This window comes from Lipotes vexillifer, unplaced genomic scaffold (assembly GCF_000442215.2).
Source record: "Lipotes vexillifer unplaced genomic scaffold, Lipotes_vexillifer_v1.1 scaffold2419, whole genome shotgun sequence".
Taxonomy (NCBI): domain Eukaryota; kingdom Metazoa; phylum Chordata; class Mammalia; order Artiodactyla; family Lipotidae; genus Lipotes; species Lipotes vexillifer.
Genome location: NW_006778672.1, coordinates 69,938 through 82,979, shown reverse-complemented (window position 1 = coordinate 82,979; position 13,042 = coordinate 69,938). Strand labels below are relative to the sequence as shown.

General features: G+C 40.6%; 1 protein-coding gene across 1 annotated transcript in view; it reads left to right on the top strand.

The window, feature by feature from the left end:
• Positions 1 to 13,042, top strand: part of NEK7 (NIMA related kinase 7) — a 143,459-nt gene that overhangs the window by 71,904 nt on the left and 58,513 nt on the right. The window contains exons 4-5 of the mRNA XM_007451744.1: positions 8,425 to 8,487; positions 10,251 to 10,361. Coding sequence (XP_007451806.1) covers positions 8,425 to 8,487; positions 10,251 to 10,361 — 174 coding nt within the window. The remainder of the gene's footprint in view (positions 1 to 8,424; positions 8,488 to 10,250; positions 10,362 to 13,042) is intronic.

Below are 13,042 nucleotides of genomic sequence, written 5' to 3'. Positions count from 1 at the left end.
CCGGGGCACGAACCCACATCCCCTGCATCGGCAGGCGGACTCTCAACCACTGCGCCACCAGGGAAGCCCTCCGATGCATTTTTAAAATGTATTGAATTTCTACTATGTATCTCTGGGCACTGGTGAGCGGGGGGGAAAGAAGCTAGCAATTTTATTCCTGCTCACCAAGGGAAAAAGAGTCTATCTAGAGCAATGAAACGTTAAACCCTGTGGCGTGGATTCCTGGTTTCCCTAGTTCGCAGAAAGGAAATGTCAGTATGAGCTGTTGGTGTGGCTGGGAGTGGAACGGAAGCCAGGCTGTCGAGGTGAGACCGGATCCTGGAGAGCTCTGAAACCAGGAACAGGACTTTGAGTAGGAGGGAAGTGAGGATTCACTATGGATTCTCTAGGAGGGTAATAATCTTCAAAATCGGTTATTTTCAAGATAAAAGTACAAGCTGAACACACAGAACGGACTAGAGAGAAGACAGCTGCTGATTTGCCCCAGGTGTCAAGGCGGGGCTGACTGGCTGGCTGGCTGGATGGATGGATGGATATGTGGGTGGATGGATGGGTAGGTGGGTGCGTGGGTGGGTGGATGGATGGATAGATGGATGGATGGATGGATGGATGGATATGTGGGTGGATGGATGGATGGATGGGTGGCTGGCTGGATGGATGGGTGGCTGGCTGGATGGATGGGTGGATGGATGGGTAGGTGGGTGGATGGATGGGTAGGTGGGTGCGTGGGTGGGTAGATGCTTGGATGGGTGGGAGGATGGGTGGGTGGATGGATGCATGGATGGATGGATGGAGTGAGAGACCATCCAGGTGGAGTCCCTGCAGCCTTCCTGGATTCCCTCTCCCCCCCTACCCCCCACCCCCGACCCTGAGTGTGGACAGAGAGACAGCGCTCAGTCCTGTCTCTAAGGATTGCGTTTTAAATCACAGAACCTTGTCATTGGAAATACTGAGAAAGAAGGGGAGAAAGAAGGGAAAAGGGAGGGAGGGAGAAAGAACAAAAGCTCTTCCAGGCTTCTTGTAATACCATCTACATCGTTTCTGGTTGCCTGTATCTTTCTTTCCTTTGACTGGAAAATTGAATGGACAGGAGTGGATGCGCATGGTCGTGTTTCCAGTCAGTGCAGGGTAGATGCCCCTCCAGCTGCCCCCACTTCACACTATGGTAAACCCCAGACCGCTGCCTCCCACTGTGCCGAGTTCAAGTTTGTCCTTTGGGCTTTGCCGCCTTCTGTGCTTCTTAGGGTTGCTATCGGGACATATTCTAGTTTAAACGTAACTCCTTTATACAAGAGAGAATTGATGCTGTAAAGATATTCTTAGCTTCTGTAATTAGGGAACAGTATCTTAAAGCTTTGTGAGGAGAAATGTATTTGCATTTCAGACATGTTATTGATTTTTGTGATGTATTACACTTGTGCTGAACAATAAAGACCAGGGTTCTTCCTTTTTAAAAATCCACCTCTGCAGCTTAGTATGAAAATGTTTTAAACTATTGTTGACCAGACTTTTTTCCTGTCTGAAGAATCCTAGCCCCTCTTCAAAAAATTCATAAGGAATCAAACATTGGATTTCCTCATGCAATTTGTTATTTTAAGGCTACTTTATGCGTCTAAAGGGCCATGTCACTGTTTCCAGCTCTTCTAGAATCCTTCCTGGTTGAGTTCATGTGTTGAAATGTTGAGTTTATAACTCATTTCTCTGCTCACAAATCTTTGATGAGACTCTTTAGAAGCAGTGTGCAGGTTCCTCAGTGTAGTTCTCCAGGCTCTTCTGTACTTTGTCCTGTGTCAGGTGTCACTTTTCTGTGGCCAACTTGCCGGAAGCCCTGGTGACTTTCCTGGATGTTTGCCTGTTACCTGTGTGTGGAAAGTAAAGAGTGTGTACTGAATGCACGTTCCTTCTTTGAAATCATAAAGAGGTTGAGAGCCTGCAGTGTATGACAACATTAACCAACCTTCTAGAAAATTTGCCCACATCCCGTCATGATTTGTTTGCCAAAATTAAGATGGTTCTTAACTGATGGGACATTTTTGCAATTCCACATAGTGGCTTTGCTGCCCTGTCTCCCTGCTTCCCTTGCTGCTGCTCATTCAGTTCACTTCTCCAATGTTAGCGATCACCTGATGTTCAGTGGTTAGCATCTTAAGGCTTTGAGAACACCAGCATGAACAAAATAACGGGGCTCGTGGATTCCAGTGGAAGTGCAGCCAAGACACGTCTAAAATAGTGAGGGAGGAACCACAGTGGGCACAGCCTTGAGGGGCCCAGGGTGAGAGGGAGGTTGGGAAAGTCTTCACAGGCGTCAGGCTGGGTCTCAGAACCACAGTTCTTTGTGTTGGAAGATTATCAAATAATTGTTTTGACCTGGTCCACTTAATCTCTGTTTTATTGTACTTTATTAGTTCATTGATTAGAGCTGTGTAATTGGAATTGGTAGACGTGATGTTATAGCATGAATTTTGGGTTTTTGTGTCTCAGTTCTTTGACCTTTGTTACCCTGACTTTTTAATCGTAGGTGAAGTTGTTTGATCCTTAGTTCATTAATGCTTCATTTGTCTTTTCTTACTCTTAAGTTGTATGCCTGAATAGTACTGTTTTACTGTGGGACTTCCATTGTCAGTCAGTGACATTTATTAGAGGCACTTTTGTATACTTACAAACAAACATAAATAGTGATAATATACAGTATTTGTTCAGATTCACCCTTTTGATCTGAGTGATCTCAAAAAAACTTTCTGAAAGGACAAATATTCTTTGATACTTGTTTTACTTATATTTACTTATATTTGATAATTATGTTAAAGCATTCATCAAGAAAATCACTTTTTAGAGTATATTAATGAGTATAACTTGCTTTTTTACATGTGTTAATTTTAGATTAAAGATTTTGCATGTTTGCATGTAATTAGACATTAGGATTTGCATATGCAAATTAGAAATCTGTGGGCAGGAGCTTCTTCCGTAATGCATACACTGATTTTAATATATTTGTAACACTTTATGGCCATATATTCAGTCTCCTTTTCAGTGTCACTGTGATTATGGAATTTGTCCTGCAGCTTTTATCAACTTCATTGTTTAATCCCTATAGACTTCTTTGAAACTTTCAATAGATACTTGAGCAAATGAAAATTAGGAAGCCTTTGTAAGAATAATTTATATATTATATATTTTTTAAATTGGAGAATAATTTAGTAATTGATACTAGTTTACTTGTTAAGGAGGCAGAGACTTCATCTTAAAAAATTAAAGCTCCTTAATTTTATTCATTTGTACTTTCAATTTTATTTTAGGCATTTTGAGGCATATAAAAATGTAGTAAATTTTTAGCCTTATCGAATATTTAGAGAATGGGGCATTCTATTTAGCAAAATATGGGAGTTATAATGAATTAAGATATATACCATAAGTAGATTACTAACATTAAAATATTTAACTGATACAGTGGACATCAATGAAATAATTTAGTTATTTGTCCATTTATTGATGTTTCACAGATTTTTTTTTTTACCATCTTATGGTACCTTAGGGTCATCATTAAGATAAATGCAAGTTTTGATTATATGAGTTTATCTTAAAATTTTTAAATGAGAAACTCTTCTAGTGGCCAAGCCCGGTGAGTAAATATTGTTCTTTGTGTGAATCTTCTCTCTCCTCGACATCCCCACCGTCCTCCCCATCGTCTCAGTGTAAGGTGCTTCTCTTTCCTTGACTTGGGATGCGGGGATGTCATCTTCACTAGGGTTTCTTCCCCTTAGTCTGTGTCCAGCCATCGTCATTCTCTTCTGTCCTTGAAGCCCATCCAGTTCAATATTTGTTCCATCTTGCCCCTTGTCTGCCAGTCTGCAACAGCCCCCCCTTCTTTTTCTCTTTTTTTCTTAAATATGTTTTCAGCCCCTTGCTCTCATTTTCCTCTGTCCCTTCCCTGGTACCATGCTGACTCTGCCAAGACCAGGTGTCACGGTTGCTCAGCACGCCCACCCCCGGCACCCGGTCTGCTCGCAGCACTGTCACAGCCCACCCTGTGCTCTGCTTGTCCTGTCTTAACTCTCCACATCCCCTCTTCATCTCCCCGTCTCATTTCTCTCCCATTCTATCTTTCCACCAAAGCTTGTTCTTTGACCTCATCCTGACCACGGCCCTCTATTCCATATTCTCTAGACCTCTTATTTAAGGTCTGATTTCAGTTGTTTGCATGTTTCTTGGACCTTTGTCAGCTATTTGAGCAATGCGGATGTTTCCACTTTACAGTCTCCCCCATCTTGCTCCTGTCTTGCTAACCCCCCGGGGAGGGTTTCTCTTCACTGGGTATTTCTTCATTTCCCTGTTCACATGTAGCCACTGTTCCACACCCCCTAGCACAGAAGGGTTCAGGTTATTTCTCGGAGTTTTGCTTACCTTTCTTTGGAAATGCACTCTCTTGTACTCCCTACTTGGATATATTTTAACCACGGTAGTGAGAAGAACACAAACCAGCAGGTACATACGATTACAGTGTTGTCAGTGGTGGAGTTAAAAACTACCACCTACTCTGAAGCCTCAGCCACGGCCCGTATGCCTTCATGCTTAGTGGAAAACGGCATCTCCTGTGTGACAGTGATGACCTCTGCCATCTGCTGTGCTTTCACGATTGCACAGCCATCCTAATTCATCTTCCGTTCCCTACCTGCGCTCTGGACAAGATCTTTCTCTTCTGTCTTCCTGGAGACTTTTTTCAGCTGCTGCCCGTTTCTCCCGCATCCGCCTCTCCTCTCCTGCAGTGTCATCACTTGACGTTCTTACTGACATCTCCGTAGTAGCTGTTGCTTCAACACCCACAGCTTCTTCACACTACACTGGCTTGGTTCTCCCGTCTTTCTGGATATCCCTTCTCTTATTTCCTTCAGTGGCATCTCTTTTTCCCACTCCTTTCAGGATATTTCTCACTGTCATGATTTTGGATTGTTTGCTTCTCCTGCACCACCTTCTCCCTGACCCCTGTAGGGTGGCTTCTGAACCTCTGGAAGCCCTGACTAAGCTTTGCTGAGCTTCAGGCTCTCAGGAAGTCTGAACAAAGGATGAATTTCCTGTGGTACATATTAGAAGCTTTTTAATTTTAAGCAAACAGGACTGATTGATGCCCTAGGAGTTAGATCACTGTATACTAGCCTGTTGAGTTAAAAGGCATCCCCTTGGAAACAAAGCGTTTTTTAAAAAAATAATCATGGAAAAATTAAGGACACAGACAGGTATCTAGTTCCTTGCCATCATTTGCCAGGGCCTTAAGGAATCCACGAGGAAGAAATTGAGTCCTGTCTTTTGCCTTGACGTTCAGACACGTTGGGGCATGAAGAGAGGAAGGCTGACGGCCGCTGGATTACAGGCCTGGGTGTCAGAGGAGCGCGGTTCCTGGCTCCAGTGCAGAGCTCTTCGAGCACTCACCTGACTTAACTTCCGCCGCCCTCTCCACCCCTTAGGGGCCTGTGTATTGAGTCAGGGAAGGGCTGGTGGTAGAGACTTTCATTATTCGGAGATTATCTTGTTCGATGATTGTAATTTACGTCTACAGAGGCCACTCAGCCCTTCTGCCATGGATTTTCTAACTCCCTCACCCATCTTCCATCCTTCAAATAAGAAAGTCTGTGCCTACCACTCAGCAAGTGCGGGAACCAGAAGTCACTGTGGCACCCGGGTTGCAAGGGGCAGGAACACCGGGAAAGACAGAGGCACAGTCCAGGGGTGAGATCAGAAGGACGGAGGGCACGTGGGAAACAGGCCTCAGTGTGGGACAAGCTGCTCAGTTCATTTATTCAGGCTCTGTGAAGCTGGTGAGGCCCAGATGTTTGGTTGAGATTTCCATTTATGTAAGATTTATTTAAAGTAAGATGTACCAGGTTTGTCAAACTCTCTATTTTTTGAAGTACTTCCTTCGCTACATTTTAAGTGTTTTTTTCTCCTAACAGATTTACAGATGCCCTTTTAAGGACATTTGTGTTTAAGTCACTTGAAAGCCTTTTCCCTCCAAAGATACCTAGTGTTTACCTTTTGAGTTTCATTAATCGTGAGTAATTTTGGCAAAATTTAAAGGTGACACAAGAAAACTTTTTAAATGATTCAGAGAATACCAAGAATGTATCAGCCAATCACTTGCCTAAACACTGCTAATAACTTTGCTCTTATCAAACATTAGTTTAAAAACCCAAAGAAACTTTGGTAGAGCTGGAAAGATGCCTTCTGAAGACAAGCTTGTAAATAGTTTATGAAAATCCAGATGTTTTTTCCATGTGTATTGCCTTTTCTTGCTCACGGAATCAGACAGCTTTGAATCTATGTCTGCGAATGATTTAATCTGAAGATTCAGTTTCTGTTTTTGTCTTAACATGCTGGCTAAGAGAAAAAGCAAGATAGGATACTTCTGAATTTCCAATTAAAAGTATTTGGTTCAGAATTTAGATTTGCGTTAAATGCGCCAGCAATACTTCATTCCTCAGTGTTTGAGAAGTGACTTTTGGTATTGAGAATTCAGTTCAAGATTAATTTGTAATTCTGAATTAGTTTAATTATAAGTTGAATTAAAGATTCATGATTTCATCATGGCACAGTTCTGTCTTTGTATTTTGTGTCTAGTTAGGGTTTCCTAGAGCTCTCACACACATTCTCATCTCGCTCAGTCTTTCGTGTTTTAATATTTTTCCATCATAGAGACATTGATTACTGGGAGATTAGATTTATACATGTCTCCAAGTCTGTGATTTTTTTTTTTTTTTTCATTTTAATCACTAGTACCAGAATGATCCTTTCTCTGTTTCCTTAAAAAAAGTTTTCTGGAATTCCTTCAAGGTCTAAGACATTCAAAATTTTGTACTTCCCCACATTTCTTCAAGTTGTATCAAGTCCCCTGTGAGTGGTAGTTCCCGAGAATGGCATCATAGATAAGTAGTGTGTGTGTGTGTGTGTGTGTGTGTGTATGTGTATGTGTGTGTGTTTCATATCAGTAACTAACATCAAGTTCAAAATTTTCTGTTTACATTAATATTTGTTATAGTTGTTCGATTTGTTATTTAGTGACAACATCATTTTTCTGGCACCTTTTGGCATTTTGGGTAATGAGCAAAATTACCCAAATGTAATTTGAAATGTGAAATGTGAAATTGCTAAAGGTAGAGTTTACTCCTTTAAGTAATGAGCTTGTCATTTTACTTATTTCTGTAAGAAATCTTTCTGAGGTGTATTGCACTTCCCTGCATATATGAATCAAGCATCGGAAGCCCGGGCAGCCACAGCCCGCCCCTCGAGGCGCTCGCGTCACTTTGTGCAGCAGCACTTGCCGGTTGAGTGTCACGTTCTGTGCTCCGGGCTGCAGTTTGCCCCTGACAGTGTGCCTCCTGAGGACTGCAGGCTGGTTCCCTTATTTGTAGCTGTAATAAAACATAACGATAAGTTGGCATTCAACACAGTTTTGTGAATCATGGAAAAGCAAGAAAAATGAACGTGTTATCCTCATTTATGCTTGGAGTATTGACTTATTAAGATATTTATTTATTGTTAATTTTCCATATGCTTGGAACATTGAGCGATTTCTTTGTCTTCAGAGACATGCTAAAGAGCCCTTTGATTGTGTTATTTATTTTTATGTTTTTTACATTAGATCAACGTTTCTCAACGTTTTCTTTATTTTCACCCCTCACCTTTTTAGACATTTTTTTCCCAATTATGCCCCCCACCATGAAATTTTAATTCCGTATATACAGTGTGTCTGTTTAGGTATCATATGTATATCTGTGCTTAAAGAGAGTAAGACTTTGTCACCCTCTCTCTGAAGAACCAATTTTCACCTCCTTGGAAAATTGACAAGGGTATCAGCCCTGTCAAGAATGCATGCATTAGACCTTTTAGACCTGATTTGATCATATAGATTAATGGTTCAGAGCTTGGGTTATAGTAGGATAACTTGGAGAATGAATTCTGGCAGCTCCATTAATTACCTATGTGAACTTCTGTCAATTTCTTAAGCTTTCTAAACCTACTTTCCTTCATGTGTAAAGTGGGAATACTAACATTATTGTCCTCATGCAGATTAAATGAGAATTAAACGAGGTGGTTCATGCAGTATATTTAGCACATACTGTTCAATATTTTAACTGTTATTATATTAATATATCACAATCTCACAACTTCCGTGCTGTTCGATTTGAACTTAAGACTTGAAATATCTAGCTCTTCTCTTTTCCCATTTTTAATACTGACTGCCTCTGGAGGGAAAATGTAACCTCTAGTCACGTGGGATAAAATACCTGTAGATCTCCACAGCTCCTAAAAGCTAATAGGAAAGAATACTTCTTAGTGTGTGTGTAATTATGTGCAAAGTATTACAGTGGACTTACATGGTAACTTGAACCATAGATTACTATTTTATTAAGTAATTCTGGATTTTATTTTTAGATATTTGATTTAATGGATGCCAAAGCACGTGCTGATTGTATCAAAGAAATAGATCTCCTTAAGGTAAATAACAAACGAACTGTTGACTGTTTTGAACATAACTGAGTAGGTTGATAAAAGTGATTTATTAAATATCACACTTAAAAACAGAAAGATTTTTGAGATACAGCTTATGCTGCACCGATTTCAAGTAACATATAAGTTTGAAATCAGTATATTGAAGAATCCAGTTACCTTTTGGATTTGTTGTACAATAATTTAATTGGAACATTTGGTAGGATTAGCTTTTTTTTTTTTTTTTTTTTTTTTGCGGTACGCGGACTTCTCACTGTTGTGGCCTCTCCTGTTGTGGAGCACAGGCTCAAGACACGCAGACTTAGTGGCCATGGCTCACGGGCCCAGCCGCTCTGCTGCATGTGGGATCCTCCCGGACCGGGGCACGAACCCACGTCCCCTGTATTGGCAGGTGGACTCTCAACCACTGCGCCACCAGGGAAGCCCTGGTAGGATTAGCTTTTTTCCCCCATTTCAAACTAGAAGATAAATAAAATAGACATAAAACATTGAAGAAATTTTTTCTCGATGATCCCAGTTAGACATATTCTAAATGTTAAGTAATGTAAATGCATATTAGCATTATCTCAGGGTATGGTATATTGAGAATGTGGACTGATCCAAATGGCTCACGTTTTAAAAATAATATTTCCATATCTTTTTGCAGATGTAGAAAGGGTGGTGTAAAGAGTATGTCAGAATTAGCTTTTCAGTTTCTTATCCACTCAAAGAATAGGACTGACATTTCAGTTACCGTTACACTGCATTTATTATAGTGAGATTTCTTTTGAGGAATTCAGTGGTTTATGTTATATTTTTAACTTTTGGATAAAACTTGGATGATTTTTATGCCATCCAGTTTTGTTTGTGCCTGAAGTGAATCAGATCTATTCAAAAAGATAAGAGTAAGATCGGATTGAACCATGCTTTCCACTGTTCTATTTGTTGTAGTTATTTCCTGGAACATGAAGTGACTGCTTTAATAAACCTTTGTTAGAGAAATAATATATCATCATAAAAAATGTGGGAGGAAAACCTTTAAGTAGAAAGAAGAGAAGAAAATATTGTGTATACTCTTTGGGATCATTCTTGAATAAGTTTCTTTGAGAAATGATTTTTCTTATGTTACCTTGCTTAAAGATTGAATGAAAAGATTGTACAAAAAGACTGTAAATGTGTATAGACTTATGAATATATTTCTACAAGGTGAAATTTTTTTTAAGGTAATTTAATAATCAACCCCATAGATAAGTTCAGAATATTTATATTATTTGATGTAAAAGTGATATTTAGATACAATATAGTAGATGCCAGATTTTTACCACTGGCTGGAGTTATACTAGGATCACCCTTAACTTCAAAATAGTAGTAAAAAGGAATACTTTACTTAACATTGAGTGGCCTTAAATGACATTTATCATTTTGAAGGATATAATTTTTAACAATTGGTGATTTAATTTAGTCACTTGTTTATATGCATGTATTTATATATTTGTTCAACATAGCAATACTTTAAAAAATTTTAAGTGTATAATTTATTATTTCTAATAAAAATATTAAAATAAAAATGATGCCTAGTTTTACTTTCAATAAGTACGATACTTATTTCAAATTTCACTAGATTAAAGAAAAATATAGTCATGTTAAGACTTCTGTAACTTAAAAATGAAATGCAGTAACTAACTTTATTCTTAAGTTACGAAACTGTGACTCTTGGGAATTTACAGTAAAAAAACTTTTTGATGCCTTTTTTTTTTTTTTTTTTTTATCAGCAACTCAACCATCCTAATGTAATTAAATATTATGCATCATTCATTGAAGATAATGAACTAAACATAGTTTTGGAATTAGCAGATGCTGGTGATCTATCCAGAATGATAAAGGTAAGGTTTGTTTGTCTTTTTAAACTGAAGATTTATTTTTTCTAATTGAGTTGTAGGTTAGAAATATAGGCATGGGGCTTCCCTGGTGGTGCAGTGGTTGAGAGTCCGCCTGCCGATGCAGGGGACGTGGGTTCGTGCCACGGTCCGGGAGGATCCCGCATGCCGTGGAGAGGCTGGGCCTGTGGGCCGTGGCCGCTGGGCCTGCGCATCTGGAGCCTGTGCTCCGCAACGGGAGGGGCCACAGCAGTGAGAGGCCCGCGTATCGCAAAAAAAAAAAATATATATATATAGGCATGTTAGCTACTTTAAAGACCTCAACGCGGTGCTTAACATACGGTAGCCCTGTAATAAGTGATAGGCAGTAGTGATGATTATGATTATGAAGCTAGATACCTGGTGAAGTCACACTGGATGTGTGAACACTCCGAGACCAACCTGGAAATAGACCGAGGGCTCGTCTTCTGTAAACTGAAGTTATAGTTTTACAGCTTGATTTCTCCAGCCAGAGCACCCTCAATCCTGCATCTCTGGACATCAAACAGAGGGACCAGTGGGAAATTGTACAGCAGCCTGACCTGGGCTGTCCCTGCTCCTGGGAGGGATGCTCAGAGAAGAAAGTGGGCCGTAGATTCAAACTTGCACATCAAACCCTGATTTGACCACTTAAAAGTTATTTCTTTTCTAAGGGCATATTAATTGGGTTTAAGTTCAGCTACAAGTTATATAAACTGCCAAATAACAGTAGGCTAAAAACTGCTTATCCTTGGGCTTAACTTAACTTCTCTTTTTTTCATTTATTTTTTTGGCTGCATCGGGTCTTAGTTGTGGCTGCGGGATCTTTCATTTCGGCGCGTGGGCTCTTCGTTGTGGTGCGCGGGCTTCTCCCTAGTTGTGCTGTGCAGGTTTCCTCTCTCTAGTTGTGGCGCACAGGCTGCAGGGCGCATGGGCTCTATAGTTTGTGGCATGAGGGCTCTAGTTGACGCATGTGAGCTCAGTAGTTGTGGCACGTGGGCTTAGTTGCCCCGTGACATGTGGGATCTTAGTTCCCTGACCAGATATCAAACCCATGTCCCCTGCACTGTAATGCAGATTCTTTACCACTGGACCACCAGGGACTTACTTAACTTCTGTGTGCCATATTTTTTCCAAAACAAAATAATAATAGAACCTACTTCATAGGGTCGTTTTAAGTGATTAAGTAATTGATATTTACTAAGAACTTAGAAGAGTGTCCCATGTACAGGAAGGGTATGTAAATGGAAGCTCTTGCTGTATTATTAGTGTTATGTATGTTTCTCTGTTGCATAAAATTCTGGGGCTAATATGGCAATTCTGATCTCAAATTCTCAGAGGCCAAGCCTGTTTACAGCTGATCAAGTCGTAGGCATGAAGGGAGAAGGGTACTGGCTGGCTGTATCTAAGGCACGTCACTGGATGCTGCCACACACTGTTTTCCACTTCATCCCGTTGGCCAGAATTTCATCTTATGAACGTGTGTAGGTGCAGGGGAGGCTAGCATGTGTAGTCTTTATTTGGCTGTCCATGTGTGAGCTAAACTTCTCTTACTCTGGAAGCTGAATTGAACAGTGTGGAAATCAGCATAGACCAACGAAATTAGAAAAGCAAGAGTTGTTCATTCTGAGCCTGTTCCAGCAGCGGAGTCAACCACTGTCACCAGCGTGTTGGCAGAGATTCTCGGGCAGGTAGAGGAGGAGGGACTCTTTATAGTGGATAAAAGAGGAGGCTTCGGGTATGCCCTGATGGGAGGCCACTGGTACACAGAAGCTGTTGGTGAGCTCACTCCAAGTCGGGCATCTTAGGTGACTGGCGAGGCTGTGTATTTGGCTTTCTCTGGTTGGTCCTAAGTTGGAAGCAAGGATGAAAATTGGAGAAGCTGTCAGTTATTAAGTTCTGGCCATTTGGGGCTGTTACAGAAGTTACTGTTCAGCTTATTGGATTGTCACTAGAGAGAAGCAGTCTGACCTCCTCCGAGTCTGATGGAGCAGGCTGGCTTCCCGGGCTGCTTGTTAAAGATGGAAGGTTGGTTTCCTGGTCAGGTTGCTGGGGACTGTGGTTCAGAGTTCTGTTTTTATATGTGGTCTGGTCATTGTCTATTTGTATATTCAGTCTCTTAACAGATACCTGAGCACAACCAGTAATCTCTGCTACATGGAGTTCTTGTAAGGGGTTTTTAAAAACAGTGTTAGGTGCTTTGTATGCATTATCTTGTTTCCTCTGCAGAAGAATTCTGAGAGGTAATTTTGACTCTTACAGAAGATAAATATCATTACTAATAAATAGAAGAACTGTATTTGAAATTAGGTTTGTCTGATGTAAAAACCCATGTGTTTTTCTTTAGTGGCCCTTAGGAATTTTTGTATCACAAAACTCCTTTGAAAAATCAGATGAACACTCTTGACCACCTCCCCCGGAAAATGCTGATGCATACACAGTGTGCATTCCATTCCAAGCCCTTTGCAGATGTTCTGATCAAGGTGTTTGTGGGTTTACTAGCAGTAGCTGAGAACCCTGCTCTCCAGTGTGAGTTCAGTGTCAGCCACTTAAACTCTCATTACTTAACTTCTCTTAGGGTCAGTTTCCTCGTTTGTAAGATAGAGACAGTTTTGAGATCGCTTTCTAAATTATAAAAACGCTCCATAAAAGGAGGATAACATTCCTGC